This window comes from Nematocida parisii, assembly GCF_000250985.1.
Source record: "Nematocida parisii ERTm1 unplaced genomic scaffold supercont1.6, whole genome shotgun sequence".
NCBI classification, from domain to species: domain Eukaryota; kingdom Fungi; phylum Microsporidia; genus Nematocida; species Nematocida parisii.
The window spans coordinates 178,149-200,622 of NW_013524651.1; the positions used below are offsets into that span (position 1 = coordinate 178,149).

A 22,474-nucleotide genomic window follows, 5' to 3' on the forward strand; every position below is an offset into this window, starting at 1 on the left:
AAACACTAAAGAAAAGAAACAAATCAGTTAACTCAGAAAAACAAAATAGAAGAACATCATATTCTCATATTAAAAGAGGAGGCAAGGAGACTACAAGAGAACAATACTATTAAGAAAGTAAAGGTGTGTGATTTTACTTCTCCAGCCACCCTAGTAAAAAAACTAAAAATGGGAGGTATGAAATAGTGGCCTTGGTCCTCTGTGCGCCCCAGATATCATGCACGCCTTAGTGGTGACATTGCGCCTTCCAGTAGCAATGAAACATAGTCTATGAAATGCGCCTTATTTGGGAGTGTATTGGTGTGATGGAATCAAATGATGGAGGGCCGAAATTATATAATATTTTCAAAAATTAATAAAGAAGAGATGCTGGCATGACTAATAAGAGTTCACATTTACGAGGAAAAGGGGAAAACCAGACAGGGGCAAATTATTCTAAGGTGAATAACAGTATACAAGATAAAGAAGATATAATTCCAGACGTTGTATGCTAAGAATAGCATTTGTGTAGCATGACATGAGTTATCGGAATGTTTGCATAAACATGACAACACAAATTAAATCAGAAATACTTGTTGACACATCAAGTCAATATAAATTAAATTGATTATACGGTATATAGATGTGTATACAAATTCAATAAAGGTCAGAGTTTAAGAATGCCTTTTTCTAAGAAAACAACTCCAGACATATATGGCATATTAAGAGAAGAAGCAATAGGAATAAATAGTGCGGTGATATATTTCAAATACTTAATATCAAAAGGAAATAGACAGATGTATATCTGCGCAGAAGACAAAGACATTCTAGTATGTGATCAAGCTACGAATATATAAGAAAAATGAAAGATATAACTATTCAGTATAATATGAAGATGAAAAAAGTAACTGGACAGGAGTCTATAATGAAAGAGTATATTACAAAAGCAGAGAATAGAATTGCGGATCTATACCAATATGAGAAGAATTAAAGCATGTGAACTATGCATGATTTATTAAAAATAAAATATTACAAAAATTAAATAACTGAAAAAATCACTAAAGAGATGCATGGTCAAGAATTTCATGGCAATAAGTAAAACAAAGGTATTAAATATGAATATGGAGCAACAATAAACCGTTTATAAACCCGAAAATAAATCATTTATACTAAATTATTAACACTTACAAAATAATAGAGTGTTTTTCTCTAGGATATTCTGTATAGGCTATATTCACTTATTTATATTGCAATTTATTACAGATACATTCAAATACCTTCGAACTAGTTGTTATATATGTAAAACAATTGCGATAAAAATAAAATATGTAAATAATATGCAGAACAATTATGTGGGCTGACTATTTGAGCCATTAATCGTAAATTGTTCTATAATAGTAGTAGTATATATACACGGTTGTAATACTGGGATTGAGAATATAAATTAAAAAAAATTTGATAGAGGCGTGGTAAATCAATGAGAGGAGGGCAGAAACCGAGACAGGAGAGAGAAAGTACCACTAAAAGCAGAGCGCACGCAATTTCAAATGAATTACTAATGGATGAAGAGTTTGCAGAAAATATAAATAAAAATAATATGAGAAACACGCCATCCATTCCCGTTGAGGCAAGCGAAAAAAGAGAGAAAAAGATACAAGAAATAATAAACCGGCTGGAAAGGTCAAAATATTTAAACCACACAGAAGAGGCCCCAATAGAGAGAAGTCCAGCAACAAGAAGCCAGCGCAGAAACTCAAACGGCTTTAGCACTTCATCAAAAGAAAGAAGTGACCGCGAGTGCCCGATAAAAAGCAAGCAGAAAAAAACAAATGAAGTACGGGCAGGGTCTTCGCTTATTTTACCAATTCGCACAGCCAACTCACAACGAATAGATCCAACACAGCACACATTTAATCAGCTTATAGAATCATCTCCAGTAATTAACCAAATGAAAAATATATTAGAAGGAATAACCACGCTATTAAACGCAAAGGCATTAGAAGAGGCACCAAAGGAAGAAACACCAGAAATGCCGGTTAAAAGCGAAAAAATAACAGAAATATTTGAGAATGGCATGTCTTCATATGATGAGTCGTTAGAAAAGGAATTGTTACAAGAAAACCAGGATGTATACCCAGAGGTAGTGTATGAAGAAATTCTTGACAACAATTTTTATCAGCCAAATATGTCTTATAACACAAAAATCCCTGCTAAGAAAGAAAGGAAGAGAAAGAGATTGACACAAGAGAAAGCACAATTATGTCTAGAAGAAATGACAAAAAGAGAAATTTCTAGAAGAAATAACCGGTATCTTTTTTATAGAATATCAAACATGCCGCCTATTAACTGTGCAATTGCTAAACTACAGCAAATTTGGTGTACAATTGCAGATTTACGTCTTATAGATCTAGGGATGATTGTTATGTTAGACAAAACAGAGGCACAGTTTATTATTTCGCAGAAATCTATAAAAAAGCTGGACCTAATTACAGAGGGCTATATGAAACTCAATTCCGAAGTCATTTTAACCGGCCCACTTAAAGATCCGTTAGAGCACAAGAATTATACAAAAGAATTAGTTTTAGATTTAATAAAAGAAAGGTCGGCCAAAGTTTTACAAAACACAAAAAACGAAGCGTGCAGCATTTACAAATTCTGCAAAAAAATCAAGGACTGCACAAGTGTGAAAGACTTCTACAGCAAAGTGCACACAGATTCATAATAAATGGACATTCATAGAATAATTTACAGATTAATAAAACAAAGACTTATTGTGCATATAAGCAATGAAGGAAAGACAAAAAATGCAGGACATTACAAAGGAAGTCATTCAAGAGATATTAAAGACGTATGAATTAATAACCAAGGAGTTGAAAGAAATAAAAAAGAGAATTAAAGTTCAGCCAGCTGATGAAGAGGAGGAGAGAAGCACGCGCTCAATACTAAATGAATTTTTTGCTGGCCTAGAAGGAAGTGAAAAATGCAAGAAGAAGCACTGAATGCGATACTCTTAAGCAGAACAAATAAGAAAGAGCTTGCAAGGATAAAGTCCCAGATTTTAATAAAAGAGAACCAGATAAAGGAATTGGCAGCTGAAATGGAAAAAGACCCGAATTCAGTAGAACTCTCGTTGTGTTATTTATTCCTAAAGAGAGAGACAGAAAGGCTTGTGAGAATTATAAAAATAAAAGAATTAGAAAGAAATAGACTACTTGAGTCATATGTACACGAGGATGCAGCGGGAGTAGCAGATAAGGCAGAGTTGAGTGGTGGCGGGGATATTTATCTTAAAAAGTTCAAAGAAATAACAAACAACTACTACAGCAACTTCCCATTCATAAATTTTATGCACCGAGATGTGCCGATAGAGTACTACGTGCATGTACTAGCAAAGAAAGAGTGCGGTGTAATAGAAATGGGTGGCAATCTAATAGAAACAAAAAAGGGGTCTTTATACTTTATAAGGAAGAGAGAGGTGGAATATCTTTTAAATAACGGGTCTATGGAGGTGGTAAAAAAATAATGCAGAAAAAGACAGAGCGCACGAGTGGACATGAGAAAAGAAAGAGCACATGTGAAGAGAGGAGTAAAAAGTGTAAAGAAGACAATTTAACTAAGAATAAAGGAAAAGACAGGACTAAGAGTACATTTAGTGTTTCAGATGAGAAAAGAAGAGAGATTAAGCGCAAGAATAAAGCCATGCCATCTGAGAAGTCTTTATTTATAGGAAAGACCGTGATTGTAAAATATTTAGGAAGGGAAATAAGAGGTGTCTGTGAAGAAATAGACACGTATTTAAATGTGGTAATACGCGGAGAAAAGAACATATACATTGTAAAGGGGAATGTTGTTGAACAAATAGAAGAAACACTGTGAGAGTGTGTTTTAAAGTATTTTATGGTGAAATATGTTTTAGCAATTGTTTTGGCAATGGAATGTACAACAGAAGAATTATTTCAGGTATTTTCTTCACTTATTGAAGACTTAAATAGAAAAGAAATTATCAAGTACAGGAGAAAGATGATTAATCTGTACATAAATTTAAGCATTGACAAGATATACAAAAAAGAAACAAGCCTTCCCATGCTTTATTCTTTAAGCATATGTATGTATTCTATTCTACATAGCGCCCTGGATAATGAGAAGGTGCTGAAGAGTGAAATAAGAGAGAAGCTTCAGGAAGAAGTGCTTGACTATGCAAGCAAAAGAGAAGTATTAAAGATACGTGCCATAATACTGGATATGTTTCAGGGAACGTATACAGAAAATTCGAATTATTCAGTCAAGCCAGAGCAATGGGCAATTAAAATTGTAGAGGATATTCGCATATTTATTGGAGAGAGAAAAAACAACCCAAAAGACAAGGAAGATGTATTTAAGGAGCCTAAAAGACTAATTCTAGAAAGAGTAGAAGACCTTCTTGCAGAAGAGATAAAAGAAGCTTTTTTAAGTAAGTCTAAGCCATTTGGCAAAAAGGGAAATCAGTTAATTATAAACATACTTTATATAAAAAAGTATCTTAATGGCTATGTAAAGACAGAATCAATGCAAAAATTAATAGAAACCGTGCAGGACAACTTTAAAGACCCGAAAGCAGTGGAAAGTAATCTTTCTGAATATATTTAACTATAAAACCACAACTGCCAATTACTCAAACTACCAAGTGTTCTTTAATAAGAGCATAGAACTGTTTATATAAAAACTTGTATGAACAACTACCTATATAAACCATAGAAGTTTAAAAATACTTATAATAGATAGCATAATATACAATAAATAAACAGAATATTTTCATAGCAATAACAACCCAGAATAGGCTATTTACGGTATATTTTATTTATTAACAAAATACTCAAAGTAAAATGCGGCTGGGCTTCAAGGAAATGCGTAATTCGGGATTTAATTAATTTTAAATTATAAATCCAAAATATTTTTTATTTTAATAATTCTAATGCGCATCCTTGACTTTGTTAAGCCATTTGTGCCATTCTTACCAGAAGTGCAGTCAAGTGACAGAAAAGTTCTATTCCAAGAGAAGCTTTTATGGACACTAATTGCAATACTTATTTACTTTGTAGCCTCGCAGATACCACTATTTGGTATTATGATAAATGATAAAGCCGATCCTGTTTATTGGCTTAGAGCAATGATGGCGGGTAACAGAGGAACCCTAATGGACTTGGGTCTAGGCCCCATTCTTATGACGAGTTCTATCATCCAGTTCCTTGGGTTTGTGGATCTTTTAAAAATAGATGAAAGCATAAAAGAGGATTCTCTTTTAATGGCCTCCCTCCAGAAACTACTGGCACTTATAATTACATTCAGTCAGGCATTAGTGCAGATTTCTACTGGGTTCTTTGGGGCCCCATCAAACTTGGGGCTATCTGCATGCATTCTTATTTTAGTACAACTGATGTTCTCTGGAGTAATAATCATTCTGTTAGATGAGCTGCTTCAGAAGGGATACGGTTTGGGCTCTGGTGTGAATCTATTTATTGTAGCAAATATCTGCGAGTCAATTGTGTGGAAAGCATTCAGCCCTTCAGTGTACAACACAGGAAAGGGCCCAGAGTTTGAGGGGTCTTTGATTAGTTTGCTTCAGCTGTTGAAAATACGCAGAAATAAGTTTGAGGCACTCTATGAAGCGTTCTTCAGAAAAAACTTTCCAAACATATCATGCCTACTCACAACAGTTGCAATGTTCTCTCTAGTTATATATTTGTACAATATACGTCTAGACTTACAGTTGGAGTCTACCCAAATGAAGACAAGATACATTAACTGGGGAATTAAGCTGTTCTATGTTTCTAGCACACCAATTATCATACAGAACCAGATACTCACAAACTACTACAGAATATCCAAGTTCCTCTTTGACAGATTCCCAACTAAGTGGTATACAAGAATTCTAGGTCTGTGGGACATAAATGAAAGTATGATATACGTGCCTGTTAAGGGAATAGCATACTTTATATCACCACCTGTTAATATTCTGGCCGCATTAAAGAACCCAATCCATTTCTTGATTTACACCTCGTTCATGCTGACCACATCTGGTCTTCTGGCATACTACTGGGTAGATATGAATGAAAGCTCACCCAAAGAGGTGGGGAAACAACTCCAGAAACAAAAACTGGTTGTGAAGGGATACTCTGTTCAGGGAACACAGGATATGTTAGATAGGTATATACCAATTGCAGCTGTGCTTTCTGGTTTAATTGTAGGAGGTATCAGTATAATGAGTGACTTGCTTGATACAATTGGGTCAGGACAAAACATCATATTGGCCGTGTCAATTATTGGGCAGTACTTTGAGTTATTTGTAAAAGAACAGATGAAATACAAAGGAATGCAGTAGAATAAATAAGGATTATATTGAATGCCATCTTTATTGCGAGAATATACAGTTATGAAAGACATCTAGCAGCTGTAATATATAGGTGTGGGGTGAAGGGCCAGTACTACATCCACGGCGACCAGCCAGGATATATTGCTGCCTGGTTAGATATGTCTACAGCCCTTTGCACGAGACACTGAATATGTGCTGTATTGCTTAGCACAAACCCATTTTCTATTCCATTTAGCTTATTTTTCATTCTTTCTTCAATGCTTTTGTAGTCTGAAAACAGCGTATTCTCCCGAGATATTTTTTGGATGACTCGCCACCTTTGAAGCGGCTCATTCTGCAGAATGGAAATAAAGACAAGAAGATTTTCTTTCGAGTTTTTCAGAGCACCGAGAAAAACTGCCATTGGCTTCTCATAGGAGTGAACTCCTTCAGCAATTATTGCTTGCTGGATGTTTTGGGTCATTCGGAAGGGAATTTTCTCAGAGATAGCCAGCGCCTTTCCCTGGTCGAAAATAAGGTTTAGATCTATATTTATCAGTTCTTTTGTTGCCATGTCCAATAGAATGTTTTGTGGGTGCCTATCCCCCAGGCCAAGAATATATGTTGCAATGGAAAGAATTGCAAAGGAGTTAGTGAACGCTTTTCTTCCTTTGAAGTATTCAAATGGCCCCCTTCCCTCAAAGACTCGCTTTAGGGCAGGAGAATACTCTGTATGCAGGCGTGAAAGTATTTTGGTTTTTACATCAATTGAAGCATTAATGCACTTCTGCATAATCTCTCTACACCTACTGCTGCTTATTTCCTGAGGAAAGTACTTTTTATGTAGGCCTTCAATCACAGTACCCACCGGCTCTGCCCCGTCTATAAATTCAATTATCCCAAAGAGTTTGTCTAGGGCAATTATTTTGTATGTTCTGATTCTTTCTTGAATGGACTGCGTGGCTGCTGTAGACTCTAAGACAGTGTTCATGTAGGAAAAGACTTGCATACTAAGAATATCTTGTTTTAGATCGTCATTCTTCTTAAGAATTTCTTTGTATGCAATGCCATCTGTTCCTACAATAGAAATTAAGATCGGCTTATTAATACCACTTAGCACTTTTGCAGTTCGATGTACTGCATGAATAAAAACAGGACTATTCTTCACTTCACGTGAAAGTATAGGGGTATTTACAGGAAATGCGCTGGTTAATGAAAGCCCCATTTGGCCTTGTTTATATATTGTCTTGTACTGTGATATAACTGACTCTGCGTGCGTTCTTACACATGCAGGAATTCGTATTTTTTTCTTTGCAGTTATCTCTCGTATAAGAACATCGTAAATAATGGAAAAGGGCGAGCTATCCATCAATCGGAAAATGATTTTGGACAGGTGCGAAAGTAAAGCAGGCTTATTCTGTGTGATTAATAAATGAAAATATTTTGAAATGATCTGTTGCTTTAGTGGAAGAAAAGAGTTTACTTGGATTCCTTCCAGTGAAATATTTTCAATTACCGATTCTGATGCATTTTCACAGAAAAGAAGATGGATAAGAGAGATTATATGCTGGAGTTTCCTGCTTTTTTCTGCTAGTTTAATGTACAGAGCTATCCCTATTTTGTAGGATGCTTCTTCTACCTCTGTCTGCTGCTTTGCTTTACAATCTTCTGTTTCTTTAATCGCCGCATGCTCCTTCTGAAGAATTGCACTTTGCACCCTTTGAGTACGTGCTATTTTATGCGCCTGTGGAGTGCTTATATTTCTATTGTAAATAGTCAGACATGTACCTGCAAGTGCCTCCAACACAAACAACTCATGCTGGCCGAAATATAATTTCTCTGCAGGTTTTACATATTTATTCAGAATGTCTATGGGGTGGCATTCGAACTCATTTAGAAGATATTCAATTCTTGCGCAGACTGCCTTAGAGAGAATGTATGTACATTGGCTTATCCTTGTATTTTGTTGATTATTTTGGCTAATAATAGCTTTGTCTTCATCTGTAATGATTGTTTCAAGCTCTGTTTTTAGCCCTGTTTCTATTTCTGTTAGTAAAAAGAGTGGATCCTTTAACGTATGTATGTTATGGCTAATTTTGAATAGTGAAAGAGCAGCAGAAAGATTTCTTTTTCTTTTTAGTTTTAGTCTATGCATAGTCTGTGACATAATTGTGTTCTGTGGTATTTCTATTTCTTTGGTGTTTCTTACATAATACGACTCAGCACTTATTTTAAACCATTTCTTCTCGAGGGCACATACCATGCTATGCATTCCACTCTTTGTAAGAGCACGGCAATTATTTAGAGCATCAATTGTTTTTTGTGGTTTGCGTGTGCATATATAGAGAATTTCTTCTATCTCATGTGCACCAACAAGAGGAGTGTCCACGTTAATCGCACTTAAAAATCTGAACCGCTGCTGTACTTTGTTAGACTGCAGAAAATTAATGTATGTTTCTGCGCCTGTGGATATAACGGTTCCTGTGAGAAGATATTCTATTTCAGCTGATTTATCTGCTGCTTCAGCCCAGCGAGTGAGTCTATCAGCCGCCCGCAGAATTTTATCAACCTCTAACACTTCAAATGATTTTCTGTCAGTTTCAGAATCTCTGGTTATGAATCCATCATCTCTGTGCCTGCCTAGATACATCTGGATTTCTTCATTTGTATTCTGTATTTCTATATTTATGTCCTGGTCCTGTAGGGAGAGGGGTTTTTCACTTTTAAGCATGTCTGGTATTCCATAGTATGGATATTCTATAGGAGTAGTCGCAGATGAAGCTGCATAGAAGAATATTTTTAAAAAGTCTCTGGATGATGTACACGGCACTGCATCAATCCCCTCTGTTTTCTTAACCTCGCATAGAAATAATAATACTCTCATTGTGGCAATGGGAAGTATTCCATTAAAATAATCACTTACAACAGAAGTTACATCTGAGTAGTTATAATGCGTTGTAAAGAATGCATTCTGGTACTGAGCAAGAATGAGTTTCTCCTTTTCCATAGAAAGCGCGCCTGTCTTTCGTAGAACCAAAGAAGAGTTCTCTGTTAGAGCTTCTTTCTTTTTACTTCCAAATTCTTTTTTTGAGTATATTTCAATCTGTTCTGGTAACAGTATTTGATGTGGGACCTCAAAGAACCCCGCCTGCATAAAATTCTTTTGTGCATTTTTTACTGTGCAGTAGGCTGAAAAGAATGTTTTCTTGGTGCACAGCCTAACTAACTCTCTAAATAGATCCAGATCATACACATACAAGTATTCTAGTGCATGCACCAAAGCATACTTCTCCAAGGATGTCACTTCTTTATCACATTCTAGCACCTGTGTTAGTACGAAAAATATAAAATACTTTTCGGGATATATTGAGCACATCACACCACTTGCCAAATATACACAAGCATTGTCCATTAGCACAGAGTTCTTATCTGGGGACGGTTTTATCCGTAATTCTTCATCGTAATATATTTCTGCTATTTCTCTTATTTTAGAAGTACTTCCCCTGGCAAGAAGATAGCTGTGCTCATACAGTGTATATGACAGGTTTTTTTGAGTAAAGTATTCTTTTATACAGTGCTGTTCTGCTGGGGCAAGTGTGTTTACTTCCTGAAACAATTTTTCTTTCATGCGTATTAACTCAGCCGGTGATATGCTATCTATTTCATCTGTATTGTTATATAATTGTAAGGTGTTCACTGCATTAATAACTGCTTTTGTACTTTTCATACATTTTTCTACCTTTTCTGCTATTCTTTTTGTTTTTATAAAAGTAAAAGCCTTCAGAAAATTGTGAATAGGAGAGAGTGTACGCTTTCTGTTTTTTTCAGATAAATAATTTAAAATATTATTAGAAATATCTGGATCTTGCGTATATACACTAAGTGCCAATAAACCATTAATTACAGTACTCCTTTCTTCTTCTGTTACACTAACAGCTTCTTCCAATACCTCCATTGAAAGCTCTATAATTCTTTTTTCTCTGGGTATAGAATGTCTTTTGCATATTTTTTGTGATATACTGGGGGATCTAATTATGACCTGTAGGTGGAACTCTTCTGTTAAAATATCTGATATACCATAAATATCCTCTAATACACATTCTAGAAACAACAGCCAGATAACTCTTTTTTGAGAATTATCATTGTCAAAGAGGCTTTTCAATGCATTTACTCTATTTGAGCTGAATTCTAAAATAGGAAATGTACGAACGCACTCAGGATATGCAAAGTATTCAGAAACATCTAAGTCTCTTAGTGCTTGATTGCTTTTCACGGGTATATTGATCTGTGGATAGACTTTCTCCAATACCACTGCTAGTGAATTAATAGTCTTAGCAGATTCATTAAGATAGGATTTTAACTCTAAAATATCCCCTTCAACAATTAGCGATAAAATACTTCTGTTTTCAACTCTAATTGATTTAAAGCATCTTCCAAGTGCACATAGACCACATACTTTTTGATTATCATATTTCAGACTATCGCGTTTTTTCATTATACCTGTTCTTTTTATATGTTCTGAATTAGTAGCTGTACTGCCTGCTTGGAACTCTTTTATAGTCAGAAAATTGATTGTCTCTCTAAGTCTATTATCTACACTATTTCCTCTACCGGATAAATTCTCTTTCTTTCTTTTAAATTTTGCCTTTCTAGTACTTCTGTTTGTTTTTGATGTATTTCCACACTTAGCACACGAAGGAAATTCATTTTTCTTTTTTTTTAAACACTTCCACTCTGCACTGTGCTTAGTTAATAAATAGAAATACTCAATTAGCAATAAGTCAGATTTTAACTGGTCTTTATGCTGAAATAATCCCGAAATTCTCTGAGAGGAAATATTATACAGCGCACTTGGGTGTACAACACATACACAGTAAATATAAAATATATCTTCAATACTTCTTCTTTTCAGTGCTTCATTAAGCAAAGCATAATCTATTCTTCTGTAGAGTAAAACAATCACGGATGAAAGACTCGTCCAGTCTTCTGCACATAATTTTACATTTAAGTCCATTTCTCTTCCAATGTATAAAAGTGTTCCCAGTGTGCATACACTGCTTAACTGGTTAAATACAGATTTGGCATTGCTCAGTGTAAATTTATGATTAAACTGCTCTGATTTTGCCAGTACACACATAAATTGTTCTATAACAGATTTATCTCCTTCTTTACTGTGATATTTTCCTATAAATAACAACTGTATAAGATATATAAAATGCTCATCGTATTTACACATCGTAACTTTTAATATATCCACTTTACTGAATATGTCTATAAAATAAGAAATGTTCACTCTTCCCACATAAAGGCTGTACATAATAATAATAGAACACCAAGAAGAATTTTCATTTTTTAAAATTTCTAATAAAAACAAAAGTGTTCTTTCTGAATATTTCTCAATTAATTCAGTTATTATGCACAACCAGATATTTTTATGGACTATTTTCTGGTCTATACTGTATATTATTTCAACTGTACTTAAAATTAAATTATACTCTGTGCTGTTAGTTGAATTAATGCTTAACAGCAATGGATCAATTAAATACATAATTAATTCCTGTTTAATGTCTACACTATCTTCATTATTTTCTAGTTCTTTTATATTTATACAGATTTGATTAATCAGATGAATAACATAATTATTCTGTAACTTTCCATGTTTTTTACAATAGCCGTACATAATTTTTTCTAATACCTTTCCTAATTGACAAAAATTAAATTTATGAAGAATTTCTCTCCACTCATTCATTATGCTATTATTCATTAGTGACTCCTTTCTTCTTATTTTTTGGTTATTTCTTGGTTTATTATTTATTGTGGCTTCACCCTCTTTTGCATTTACTCTATTAATAACCTTACAGTACTCCTCGTATACATTTTCATATAACCCAAAACTACTATTTATATCCAATCTACTGAGTATTTCCTTAAGAATATTTATAATAAGAAATAATGAAGTCTCCTGAGTATTCCTTCTTAATGCACAGAGTATTTCCTCTTCTACAGTAAGTATTACCATACAATAGAAAATACAATTTATAATTTAAATACCAATGTATCTTTAACATATTACACATCATTTTAAGAGTCCATCTATAATTCTATAATTAATGTAATAAATATGCACATAAATCATTAGATAGAATGGCAATTTCATGGATAATTTAAAGAATATTCCTGTTACAATTCTGTATTTATAACCCTATTAATGGATTGCAGTAGTATAAAATATTCTGTATTTTATGTAGAATATTTTTATTTTATTTACAGACCAGATGAGTGAAACAGGCACTAAGAAGACTCTTCCCTCAGAAAAAAGAAAGGAAAAATTTCACAGTCTTTTTAAGTCTATCCCGAAAAATGAAGAGTTAAAGCACTCATGTCCTTCACTTCTTAAGAATAATTCAAAATATTTTCAAGGCCGTCTTTATATAAGCACAGAGCACTTGTCATTCTATTCTAAAAATATTTTTGGAAACACAACAATAATCCTGAAGTTAAAGACAATTCTTGGGGTAGAGCTTAAAAAATCACTTTTTTTAACGGGTTCATTAGAAATAACGACTTACGACAAAACATACAGTTTCAAGTCATTATTTTACAAGGAAGAGCTGTATCCAATAATACTCCATCAGTGGCAGCGAGTTATTGGTGTGCTTGGGCCCAAAAACAGCACAAATTATGGGTACAACAGCATTTTTAAAATAAACATACCGAGACCGCATGAAGTGGTTGAAGAAAGCAGTGTTTCTAAGGAGGAAAGAGTATTTGATATAAATATGCGCATGTTGCTTAGAAGGATGGTTAATACTGGAATAACCAGAAAATTCTACTCTACGCTGACTAATGATACTATATTCATCAACACGTATATTAATAGAAGAACAATTCAATTTTATAATGAATATATTGATGAAATATATTCTGTGACTGGGAACACGTTAGATATAGAGTATCATTCAAAAGGGACACTTTGTAGGATAAGGATTACCCCAGAGAATAAACACCAAGTGAGAGTAAGAATAGTTGAGAAGTATAACTATACTACAATTCATTATTATAAATACATAGAATTATTGTGCAATGACCAGAAGAGTTATATAACTGACAGATTACTTATTGGCACTGTATTTACTGGTATATTTTTTAGACTTATTAAGGCACTCTGTCAGTTAATTAGATTAATTAAAAAATAATATAGAAATACTTTTGTTAATCATATAAATAGCATGAAATACATTGCAGGGGTCGTTATTATAATTTTATATCCGGAAATTATATTTTTGCAGTGAATTATTGTATGAATATAATATTCACACTTTTTGTATATATACACCGTTAACAAATATATATCATACTTTGGGATTATTGAATTTTTAAATGTATGGGGTACTATCAGACTAAATCCTATATTTTTCATTTCCTATGAGAATTCTCAGAATTTACTGTACGCATACTAACCATCTATGAAACAGCCCCTAAATAAACAGCAAAGTATGCAGAATATAGCATAAAAAGCTCTGTCAAAAAATGTGTTAATTCTGTTGGCAAACACAGTCAATTCTGTATAAGTTGTAGGAGCATATGTCACTCTCAAATGTATTTTTGTAGAATAAGTTGGATTCTCTGGTTTTTACGATTGCCTGCCGTGTAATTAAATTTTTGTTAAATAGAATATTTTATTCTTATAGAAGATTTCTGTTCTATGGCAATTTCAGTTTTTTGGCTATTATATGATATACTCATATATGTAGTTAATTTCACTGGTGTAGTTGTATAAAACAAATCGATTCGAGTTTATGCATTCTGGGACTAAGCACTTCATACTTACACTTGCTTTGGATAGTTTTTGTGATACCTTTTTTCGGATAAGCAGCTCTTTCGCGACTTTTACAACCGTGTAGGGATTAGTTATGAAAGACTTACCCATTTCAATTAAAGAAGTGTTTTTTTGTGGCTTCGCGTGTTCTACGCACTCAATGCATATATAATGACCGCATGTCAGAACCATAAAGTAGTTTTCATACCTGGTGGGGTTAGATGCTATTTTGGTTTTCGTGGAAGAATTCAGATTATTGGCTGGTTGCCATTTAGAGAAGCCAGTTATGCACTTCGGACTGGTGCATTTTTTATTGTTATTAACAAATCTTTTCAATACATTGCGGTCATTTTTTTCTTGTCTTTTTAATTCAATGTACTTTATATTCTCTTCTGGAATGAATGTTGGCTGTGGAAGGGCATTTAGTCTACTGATGGGGGAAAGCACTGGATTATATATTATTGGAAGGGTTGCCCACTGGCTAAAATAGCGTACATCCACTGCATGCAGAATATAATTAGGTGTTGCGCTCATAGATACCCACGTATCATCTTCTTTGCACAATGAAAGTACATTATAATTAAGTCCTTTAGAAAAGTATCCTTGACTCGCACCGCTATTGAATATTATGTCTGCTTCTAAATTTTCAAATGAAAATAATTGCAAACTTGGAAGTTCCTTCAAAAATGAAATGTCAATGTATTTTTGCTTTATCCGAGAACTGAATATCACTGAAAGAATCTCTATATTCTCATACCTACTTGTAATTGCCTTTATAAGATTTGTTATAGATTCAGTATTTGCTGTGCTATTAGAAAACACTTCAATCGTAAGAATCTCTGTGCCCAAGGATTTAGGAAGAATTATTCTTACCTCATCTGATGCCTTTTCTATTGTATCTGAGAATATCTGCACTTTTATTCTAGATGTGTTTTGACAAAGATCTTTTTTAGTTATATTAAATACTTCAGTGGCAATTCTTATATATAGTGTGTCGGAAGAGTCTATTCCACCTCCGTATGCACGTATATCTTGCTTGTTGTTCATGAAAAGAGTCGAATTATACCCAATCTGTTCAAATATATGCGCATCAAGAGAAATTGTCTCCACATTCAACAGCTCATACAGAAAGAACTGTGTAGATACTCTTATTCGTGGATTTATCCCAATAAGAAGCAACTCCTGTAAATTTGGTGTGATTTTTGAGAATGGTGGCTCAAAGTACATTAATGCAGGCTCATTTCTTAAATGAAAGGATTCCAGACCGGAAAGACGTGTTTCTATTTCGGGAGACTCCAAAAAATCAAGAGAGAGTAAGCTGTTATTAGAAAGTGACACTTCTTTAAATGAATTTAACAGTTTTAGAAGTGTAACAACTACACATTCAGACTCGCCTTCAATGTGCAGGATAATTTCATTATTTATACTCTTATCCATTTCAGATAAAAATAGATCCGTATAATTAGGAACATCCATGTACATATCTATTTGCTTTTTAAGCTGGCAGTTGATAAAGGAAAAACTACTAATATAATTAAACCGCTTCAACATCATTATGAAGGTCTCTAAAAAGCGCTGCTTTATAACATCTCCTAAAAGAGTGCAGTGTATGAATGAAAGTGCAGTTAATGAATGGTTATTCACATAAAGACAGTTTAACAACTTTTTTTCTAGGTCAATCCCAGAAAAAGTAAGTTTTTTGATCCGGGTTAATCCTAGATTTTTAAATAGAGTTTCTAGGTTTTTGTGGATTTTGGCTTTTTCTGTATCTGTCTGTTCACTTGACTGATCATTATCATGACCAATGCTTTGGGCTGTATTTGGCTGTTCATCTGGCTGTGTACTGCCTCCGCTGGTTATAACTGACTGTCTTTCTAGCTGGATGTGTAAATGAGATGCGTCTTTTAATATGGGTAAGTTATTTAGAATTATATTTATGCTTGGCCTGTCAATGCACAGATTAATCACTGAAAGAGCAGATATTTTGTTTATCCAGTCTTCATCCTCGTATATTTCTATTATTTTATCAATAGCAGTGTTTTTATACGACAGTTCGTGTATGAATTCCATGTATACAGGATTGTTTATAGACAGAGTATTCACACGAAGATCTTCTTGTGGATTTGTAGTTGCTCCATTATAGGAGAATGGATTAATCCAAGATAAAATACCAGATGTACGCACTGTGCTCAGATATATCAAACAAATTATAAATAATGTACTATTGTGTATGAATGGCCTATGCATCATGATATCTACCAATCCAGCACATATGTAAACATCTTTATTTCTGAGTGACCAATCAGAGCATAAATAAAGTATCCAATAAATATATACTCCAATAAGTATGACCCGAAATGCACCTGTAAACCATGCTAAGAATAGGCTTGTACTCAGAAACATGGAGATACACACAAGAAAAAAGACCAAAATATTGGGGATTGTATATGAGTATGTATATTTTAGTAGTTATATCGACTATTTCCTTATATGCACAAGCCAATAATGTTTTTACTTTAAAGGAATACAATTGGCAAGTTTGTACACAAGAGAGTGAATTTGTAATTATCTCTTCTATGGACAGAAGTGTTCTGGAGTATAATCTTAATAGTGCAATTTGCATACGAGTCACTACAAGAGCAGAGAAGCTGGATACTCTCGCCCCTTCATGTATAGAGTTAGATGAATTTCTTTCCCGATGGCTGCTCAGAGTAAATGAAGTTATAATAAAACGGCCAGAGCTTATCACTAACCAGCTAATAACAATACTTACACGCATTCCATCACTGGAAACTGTATGCATGGCTATTAATAAACAGGAAAACTATACAATTACTGCCTGCCTTTCTAACCTGACAAAATGCTATGGACTTAAAACACTTATTCTGGATATGAATTATGTCACACTATCACAGGACATTACTTTAACCCTTCCAAAAACAAAAACGTTTTTCTTCAGGAATTACTTCTTCAACATGGGCCTATCCCTACTTGATATGGAATCTGCAGAAGAAATCTCCATAAGTGCCGAAAGAGTAAGCAATCTGAGAATAGATTATTCTTCAATAACGCTAGTACCAGGCACACTGCGCTTAGTTATATATACAAATTACATGGGAAGTATTCCTCTGGTTGTAATATGCAATCCAAATATATATTTAGAGGTGATATATTTGAGTAAAACCCCATTCTCAGCACAGAATAACACTGTGATCAACTCATTTGATGGTATTCTTCCTGGGTACAGTGCATACATAAACAAAGTTTTTTCATACTTAGTCATACAGAAGGAGCAAGTTGTATTCTGCTGTTATAAACCATTCAAAAAATGGAGTATACTTCTCAAGCACATATCAACCACACACATATGCAATAATGTCACTATTATCACATACAATGCACTAAACCAGAAAAGCACTCTTTCCATCCCCGGCAGGAACCAGTGCATATCTGAAATGTGCATACTCACTCCACAAGAAGAAGATCAAATAACAGAATTTCTTCAATTAGTGACTATTATTAATTTAGAAATATTTGTGAATGGCGCATGCATACGGCTATTAAAAGAGAACTTTCCGAAAGAGAAGAGAAACTGGACGAACTTCCTCAGGCTAATCCACACACTTTCTTTTTCAGACTTACAAGGCAGGCATGAAATTCCTTTTTGCTTTTATAAGTTATACAGACTCAGATCACTCAGTGTGTATAACAGTCAAATACCAAACCTTCTAGAAGTACTTGTCTCTATGCCAGGCCTCAGAGTGATTATTGTAGAGAACTGTATATTTAATCATGCAAACACATACGTACTCCATCAGTACATTACTAGATCGGTCTAAAACCATCAGGATGTTCAATAATAACAGTACGGCCGAGGAGAGAGGTAAAAACATAGGTGTAATGGTTATGTGCTTTACAGTTTTATCAATATTTATTATTTTATCTATTTTTTCCATATTCTACCAGCGTAAGCATAGACTAATCATTTAATTCACAAATAATAACGGGTTATAACGGGTTATTACTTTAAAATTTATTCATCAATTCACTGTGTATTACTTATTACACATTCTACATTACTTATTGCACATTGTATAATAAGTTATATATATTTTATAGTACATTATGTAATATATATTGTATACATATGCTACATAGTGTATTATAAAATATATTAATTAGTCTATTTATATCTATTAGTATAATAATAAAATATATTACACATTCTACAATAAGTTATATATATTTTATTACACATTGTATAATAAGTTATATTACAATATTTTTTTATTTTTGTATTTTATGTATAAGTATATAGCATAGACTAATTACAACAGAAAATTAGTCTATATTACAACAGAAAGTATAAATAATTCATAAATATTTTAAATATAAAAATATTGTAATATAATTTTGTATACAATGTGTAATATATTTTAATTTCTTAATAAATTGTATATTACTGGTATATACAGTATTAATAGAGATACAATAATACACACAATCATCATAAACACTTTCAAACATAATAATTTCGGATCTGTGCTATCTTCTGTTGTATTTATACTATCGTCTGGTCTATCTTCTGGTATATTTATACCATTTTCTGTTGTATTTAGTGTGTATGCACTGTATTCTGTTGTATTTGATATATTTGGTCTATCTTCTGGTATATTTATATCATTTTCTGTTGTATTTGATATATTTGGTCTATCTTCTGTTGTATTTGGTCTATTTATACTATTTTCTGTTGTATTTGGTCTATTTTCTGTTGTATTTGATATATTTGGTCTATTTTCTGTTGTATTTAGTGTGTATACGCTGTATTCTGTTGTATTTGGTCTATCTATACCATCTTCTGTTGTATTTGGTCTATTTGGTGTATTTAAATTATTCTCATCTAATATAATACAGTTATCTATAATTAGTCTAGTTATATTTGCATTGCCTTCCATTTTTATTTTTTATTTATTAAAATTTTTATATTTAAATTTATTTATCACACATTGTGTATTTATTTCTCTCTCTCTCTTTCCAATTATTCCTTATTTCTAGTGTATTCCTGGCCAATTCTTTATATGTTATATTCTCATATACAGTATTTACTATATTTAGTACAGTTTTATACGCATTTGGTAATAATTTATCAGTACGTATACGCAATAAGGACCAATTCCCTTTTATTTGCGTATATTCTGTGTCTAATGCATATTCTTTAGGGTTATAACAGAATTCTCCTATTAATCCATCTATTTCCTGATCATTACTTATCTTATAATGATTATTTACGTTATAACAGAATATATCATAAAATATTTCATTACCGTTATGTAGTACAAATAACTTATAAAAAATATCTGAAAGTTTCCTTATACGGAAATCAACTGAATTTAAATGTGGTGGTTTCCATTTTAGGAAATATTGGCAAGTACCTGGAATATAAGGATAATTTACACATGTAAATATTAGTCCGTCATTCTCATGGGATAATTTTGGTATTATTTCTGAGAATATTTCACTTATACCATAGCTCTTATGCATTCTCTTTAATAATACAGTTAGTTCAACCGGGTTATTATTTTTACTTATTTTATCTTGGTGATCTTCTTTCTCCCTGAACTCATCTATTTTTTTATCATTTTTTTCTATTTTTTGTCTTTTCTGATTTTCTCTCTCCCTTCTTCTCTCTTCACTTATTTGTAAAAATTTCATTGCCATGGTTAATCTTTCATTTAAATTATGCTTACAGATACTTTTACTGTTAAATATTGCCATATCAAATATAATATACTGGAAATTACCCGATTTGTCTTGGATTACTTCTCCATCCATTAAATATCTCCCTTTTACTTGTATATCATTGTTTATAACACAATTACTTATAAATATTTCATTATTTCTGGTTATAAAGTATATTTCTACTGCACTAGTAATATATTTATAGTATAGTAGTGCTCTTAGTCCATCACTCTTCTCACATACATAATAATCCATTGATTTAATTAAATTTAATGATTCTTTAGTTAAAGAGACTGGCTGTGGCCCATAGAATCCATTATATTTAAAGTTACAGATGGATTTAATCTCATTTAGTATAGAATTAGTCATATCTTGTGGCAGAATAGTACCAAGTGTAAGCATATCCACATCCATAAAAAAAATAATATAATAGAATTTATAAATAATAGTAGAATAAATAATAAATAGCATACAATATGTAATAAGTAGTATACAATGTGTAATAAATAATAGTAGAATAAATAATAAATAGTATACAATATGTAATAAATGATAGTATATGTGTAATAAGTTATACCATGGCATATTATTTTATACACTATGTGTAATAAGTTATATAGCTTAATATGCTTATTATATAGTATGTATAGTGCAGTATATTTATTATATAGTATATATAGTGCAGTAAATAATATGCATATACTAACCAATTATATTACACATATTTTATCCAATTATATTACACAATGAACAACAAGTACTTTATTTTTTATACATATACTTTAAATTTCTGAATACTTTAGGATGGGAGTTGTTGTTAGTGTGCCAGAAGTAAGCATAGGAATAAAAATTGTTAATAAAAAAAAAGAAGAAGTCAAAACAAACAAAAATATTTTATACCTGTATTTATGTAAGAGCAATATCATAAATATCAACAGAAATATAAAATATTTAAGAAAAATCAAAATTTTACAAATTTGTTGCAATAAAATAACGGAAATTCCACCTGAAATAAAAGAATTAAAGGATTTAAGTATCCTTTATTTATGTAAAAACAGGATAACTTCTGTTCCATCAGAAATAAAAGAGTTAAAACTCTTACAGGAATTAAATTTAGCAGATAATCAAATAACGGAATTACCTGAATCTGTAAAATTTTTAAATTTAAAAGTAATTGATGTTTCAGGTAATTTATTTGAAGAATTTCCAACTGTCATAACGGAAATTAAATCATTACAGAGTATTACTATACTAAGGAGTAATATAAAGTATGCATCACCCAGGATATTAGAACTGCCTTATTTAGTTGATTTTAATTTCTCTTCTCCTGAGAGTATAACTGCTGTTATTAAACCTGAATTATCGTTATGCAATATTATAACGGAATATTTAGTTAATTATAACGGAAATATAAAAAAATATCTTCCTTTTTCGGTATTAAAAAATATTTTTATGGTAAAAACCTGTTATATTTGTAATAAATTTTGTTTTACATACAAAATATACACAAATATAACGGTTTTTAATAAAAGAGTGCCTGTACAGTACGATATTTGTCACAAGCACACTGTAAAAATGGAAGATGTTCAGGAAAGCATTAAGGAATTACTTTTTTCAGAGGAAATTCAGTTAAATATTCCTAAAAAGGAAATAAAAACAAGAAAAGCCCTGAAAAATCCAGAAAATGTCATAAAAATATCTGAAATCAGGAAATATTTACAGAATAATCAAATACACATCAAGAATTATAAGTAAATTCAACTAAGTAATTTTAAAGTACTATTATAATTTATATTCTGTTGTAATACAGACTAATTATTATATATTTTATTTTTATTTTTATTTTTATTTTTTATGCATAATTTTATTTTGTACACATTGTTTTATAATTAAACTGTACTTTTATTTTTTACACATTATGTATTATATTTTGGTTTATTTTCTGTTGTATTTAATGGATTAATCCGTCCATTATATATTACACCTCCTGGTCTTGGTATATTATACGGATACCTCTTCTTATTATAACTCTCTTTTGCTAGTTCTTTTGATATCTTCATTTGCTTAATATTTAATGCTTTCATTTCTCTATCTAACTCCTTTATTCTCTTTCTTATTATATCCTGTTGTTTCTGGTAGTCTCTTCTCTCTTCCGCCTCTTTAAAATTTTTATCTTGTATTTCTTTCCTTTTCCTTTTAATTTTATTATTTGTATACTTAGTACTCATTGTGCATAAATTATTAGATTGATTATTACTTTTTACTGGTTGTGTAATATATCTTGGTATTTTTGAGCCACATTCTTTACATTGTTTATTACTCAATGTGTTATATTTAATATAATCTGTACATTGTACAATAAGTAATAGGCTTAAATATATTATTAAGTATAATTTGTTCATAAAATATTTATTGCAGATTGTATAATAAATAATTAAAATATATGATACAATGTGTGATAAATAATATATTTATCATATATGATGTATTAAGTTTTATTAATTAATACATAGTGTGTAATATATTATACAATGTAATACATGAGTACATTAAATTAAAATAATTTATTCATTACATATTATACACTGTATACTAAGTAATAATTAATG

At 31.9% G+C, this 22,474-nt stretch overlaps 16 protein-coding genes across 16 annotated transcripts; 11 read left to right on the top strand and 5 right to left on the bottom strand.

Moving 5' to 3' along the window:
• Positions 1-659: 659 nt before the first annotated feature.
• NEPG_02273 (uncharacterized protein) lies at positions 660-836 on the top strand (the record flags this gene model as incomplete). The annotated part of the gene is made up of 1 exon (XM_013204646.1): positions 660-836. The coding sequence occupies one exon, from the start codon at positions 660-662 to the stop codon at positions 834-836; it is 177 nt and encodes a 58-aa protein (XP_013060100.1).
• Positions 837-1,456: 620 nt separating this feature from the next.
• Positions 1,457-2,710, top strand: NEPG_02274 (uncharacterized protein; the record flags this gene model as incomplete). Its single annotated transcript, XM_013204647.1, has 1 exon — positions 1,457-2,710. The coding sequence occupies one exon, from the start codon at positions 1,457-1,459 to the stop codon at positions 2,699-2,701; it is 1,245 nt and encodes a 414-aa protein (XP_013060101.1). The 3' UTR covers positions 2,702-2,710.
• Positions 2,711-2,765: 55 nt separating this feature from the next.
• On the top strand, positions 2,766-2,978 carry NEPG_02275 (uncharacterized protein; the record flags this gene model as incomplete). Its single annotated transcript, XM_013204648.1, has 1 exon — positions 2,766-2,978. One exon carries the CDS (start codon positions 2,766-2,768, stop codon positions 2,976-2,978), a length of 213 nt encoding a protein of 70 aa, XP_013060102.1.
• NEPG_02276 (uncharacterized protein) lies at positions 2,960-3,502 on the top strand (the record flags this gene model as incomplete). Its single annotated transcript, XM_013204649.1, has 1 exon — positions 2,960-3,502. The coding sequence occupies one exon, from the start codon at positions 2,960-2,962 to the stop codon at positions 3,500-3,502; it is 543 nt and encodes a 180-aa protein (XP_013060103.1).
• NEPG_02277 (uncharacterized protein) lies at positions 3,502-3,855 on the top strand (the record flags this gene model as incomplete). Its single annotated transcript, XM_013204650.1, has 1 exon — positions 3,502-3,855. One exon carries the CDS (start codon positions 3,502-3,504, stop codon positions 3,853-3,855), a length of 354 nt encoding a protein of 117 aa, XP_013060104.1.
• A 21-nt stretch (positions 3,856-3,876) lies between these two features.
• On the top strand, positions 3,877-4,605 carry NEPG_02278 (uncharacterized protein; the record flags this gene model as incomplete). The annotated part of the gene is made up of 1 exon (XM_013204651.1): positions 3,877-4,605. One exon carries the CDS (start codon positions 3,877-3,879, stop codon positions 4,603-4,605), a length of 729 nt encoding a protein of 242 aa, XP_013060105.1.
• Positions 4,606-4,930: 325 nt separating this feature from the next.
• Positions 4,931-6,347, top strand: NEPG_02279 (preprotein translocase; the record flags this gene model as incomplete). The annotated part of the gene is made up of 1 exon (XM_013204652.1): positions 4,931-6,347. The coding sequence occupies one exon, from the start codon at positions 4,931-4,933 to the stop codon at positions 6,335-6,337; it is 1,407 nt and encodes a 468-aa protein (XP_013060106.1). The 3' UTR covers positions 6,338-6,347.
• A 93-nt stretch (positions 6,348-6,440) lies between these two features.
• NEPG_02280 (atypical/PIKK/ATM protein kinase) lies at positions 6,441-12,326 on the bottom strand (the record flags this gene model as incomplete). The annotated part of the gene is made up of 1 exon (XM_013204653.1): positions 6,441-12,326. One exon carries the CDS (start codon positions 12,324-12,326, stop codon positions 6,441-6,443), a length of 5,886 nt encoding a protein of 1,961 aa, XP_013060107.1.
• A 256-nt stretch (positions 12,327-12,582) lies between these two features.
• On the top strand, positions 12,583-13,952 carry NEPG_02281 (uncharacterized protein; the record flags this gene model as incomplete). The annotated part of the gene is made up of 1 exon (XM_013204654.1): positions 12,583-13,952. One exon carries the CDS (start codon positions 12,583-12,585, stop codon positions 13,501-13,503), a length of 921 nt encoding a protein of 306 aa, XP_013060108.1. The 3' UTR covers positions 13,504-13,952.
• Positions 13,953-14,013: 61 nt separating this feature from the next.
• NEPG_02282 (uncharacterized protein) lies at positions 14,014-16,529 on the bottom strand (the record flags this gene model as incomplete). The annotated part of the gene is made up of 1 exon (XM_013204655.1): positions 14,014-16,529. The coding sequence occupies one exon, from the start codon at positions 16,527-16,529 to the stop codon at positions 14,037-14,039; it is 2,493 nt and encodes an 830-aa protein (XP_013060109.1). The 3' UTR covers positions 14,014-14,036.
• On the top strand, positions 16,512-17,965 carry NEPG_02283 (uncharacterized protein; the record flags this gene model as incomplete). Its single annotated transcript, XM_013204656.1, has 1 exon — positions 16,512-17,965. The coding sequence occupies exon 1, from the start codon at positions 16,574-16,576 to the stop codon at positions 17,963-17,965; it is 1,392 nt and encodes a 463-aa protein (XP_013060110.1). The 5' UTR covers positions 16,512-16,573.
• NEPG_02284 (uncharacterized protein) lies at positions 17,919-18,116 on the top strand (the record flags this gene model as incomplete). The annotated part of the gene is made up of 1 exon (XM_013204657.1): positions 17,919-18,116. The coding sequence occupies one exon, from the start codon at positions 17,919-17,921 to the stop codon at positions 18,114-18,116; it is 198 nt and encodes a 65-aa protein (XP_013060111.1).
• A 446-nt stretch (positions 18,117-18,562) lies between these two features.
• On the bottom strand, positions 18,563-19,081 carry NEPG_02285 (uncharacterized protein; the record flags this gene model as incomplete). The annotated part of the gene is made up of 1 exon (XM_013204658.1): positions 18,563-19,081. One exon carries the CDS (start codon positions 19,079-19,081, stop codon positions 18,563-18,565), a length of 519 nt encoding a protein of 172 aa, XP_013060112.1.
• Positions 19,082-19,118: 37 nt separating this feature from the next.
• NEPG_02286 (uncharacterized protein) lies at positions 19,119-20,267 on the bottom strand (the record flags this gene model as incomplete). The annotated part of the gene is made up of 1 exon (XM_013204659.1): positions 19,119-20,267. One exon carries the CDS (start codon positions 20,265-20,267, stop codon positions 19,119-19,121), a length of 1,149 nt encoding a protein of 382 aa, XP_013060113.1.
• Positions 20,268-20,669: 402 nt separating this feature from the next.
• On the top strand, positions 20,670-21,620 carry NEPG_02287 (uncharacterized protein; the record flags this gene model as incomplete). The annotated part of the gene is made up of 1 exon (XM_013204660.1): positions 20,670-21,620. One exon carries the CDS (start codon positions 20,670-20,672, stop codon positions 21,618-21,620), a length of 951 nt encoding a protein of 316 aa, XP_013060114.1.
• A 161-nt stretch (positions 21,621-21,781) lies between these two features.
• Positions 21,782-22,267, bottom strand: NEPG_02288 (uncharacterized protein; the record flags this gene model as incomplete). Its single annotated transcript, XM_013204661.1, has 1 exon — positions 21,782-22,267. The coding sequence occupies one exon, from the start codon at positions 22,265-22,267 to the stop codon at positions 21,782-21,784; it is 486 nt and encodes a 161-aa protein (XP_013060115.1).
• Between the last annotated feature and the right edge of the window lie 207 nt (positions 22,268-22,474).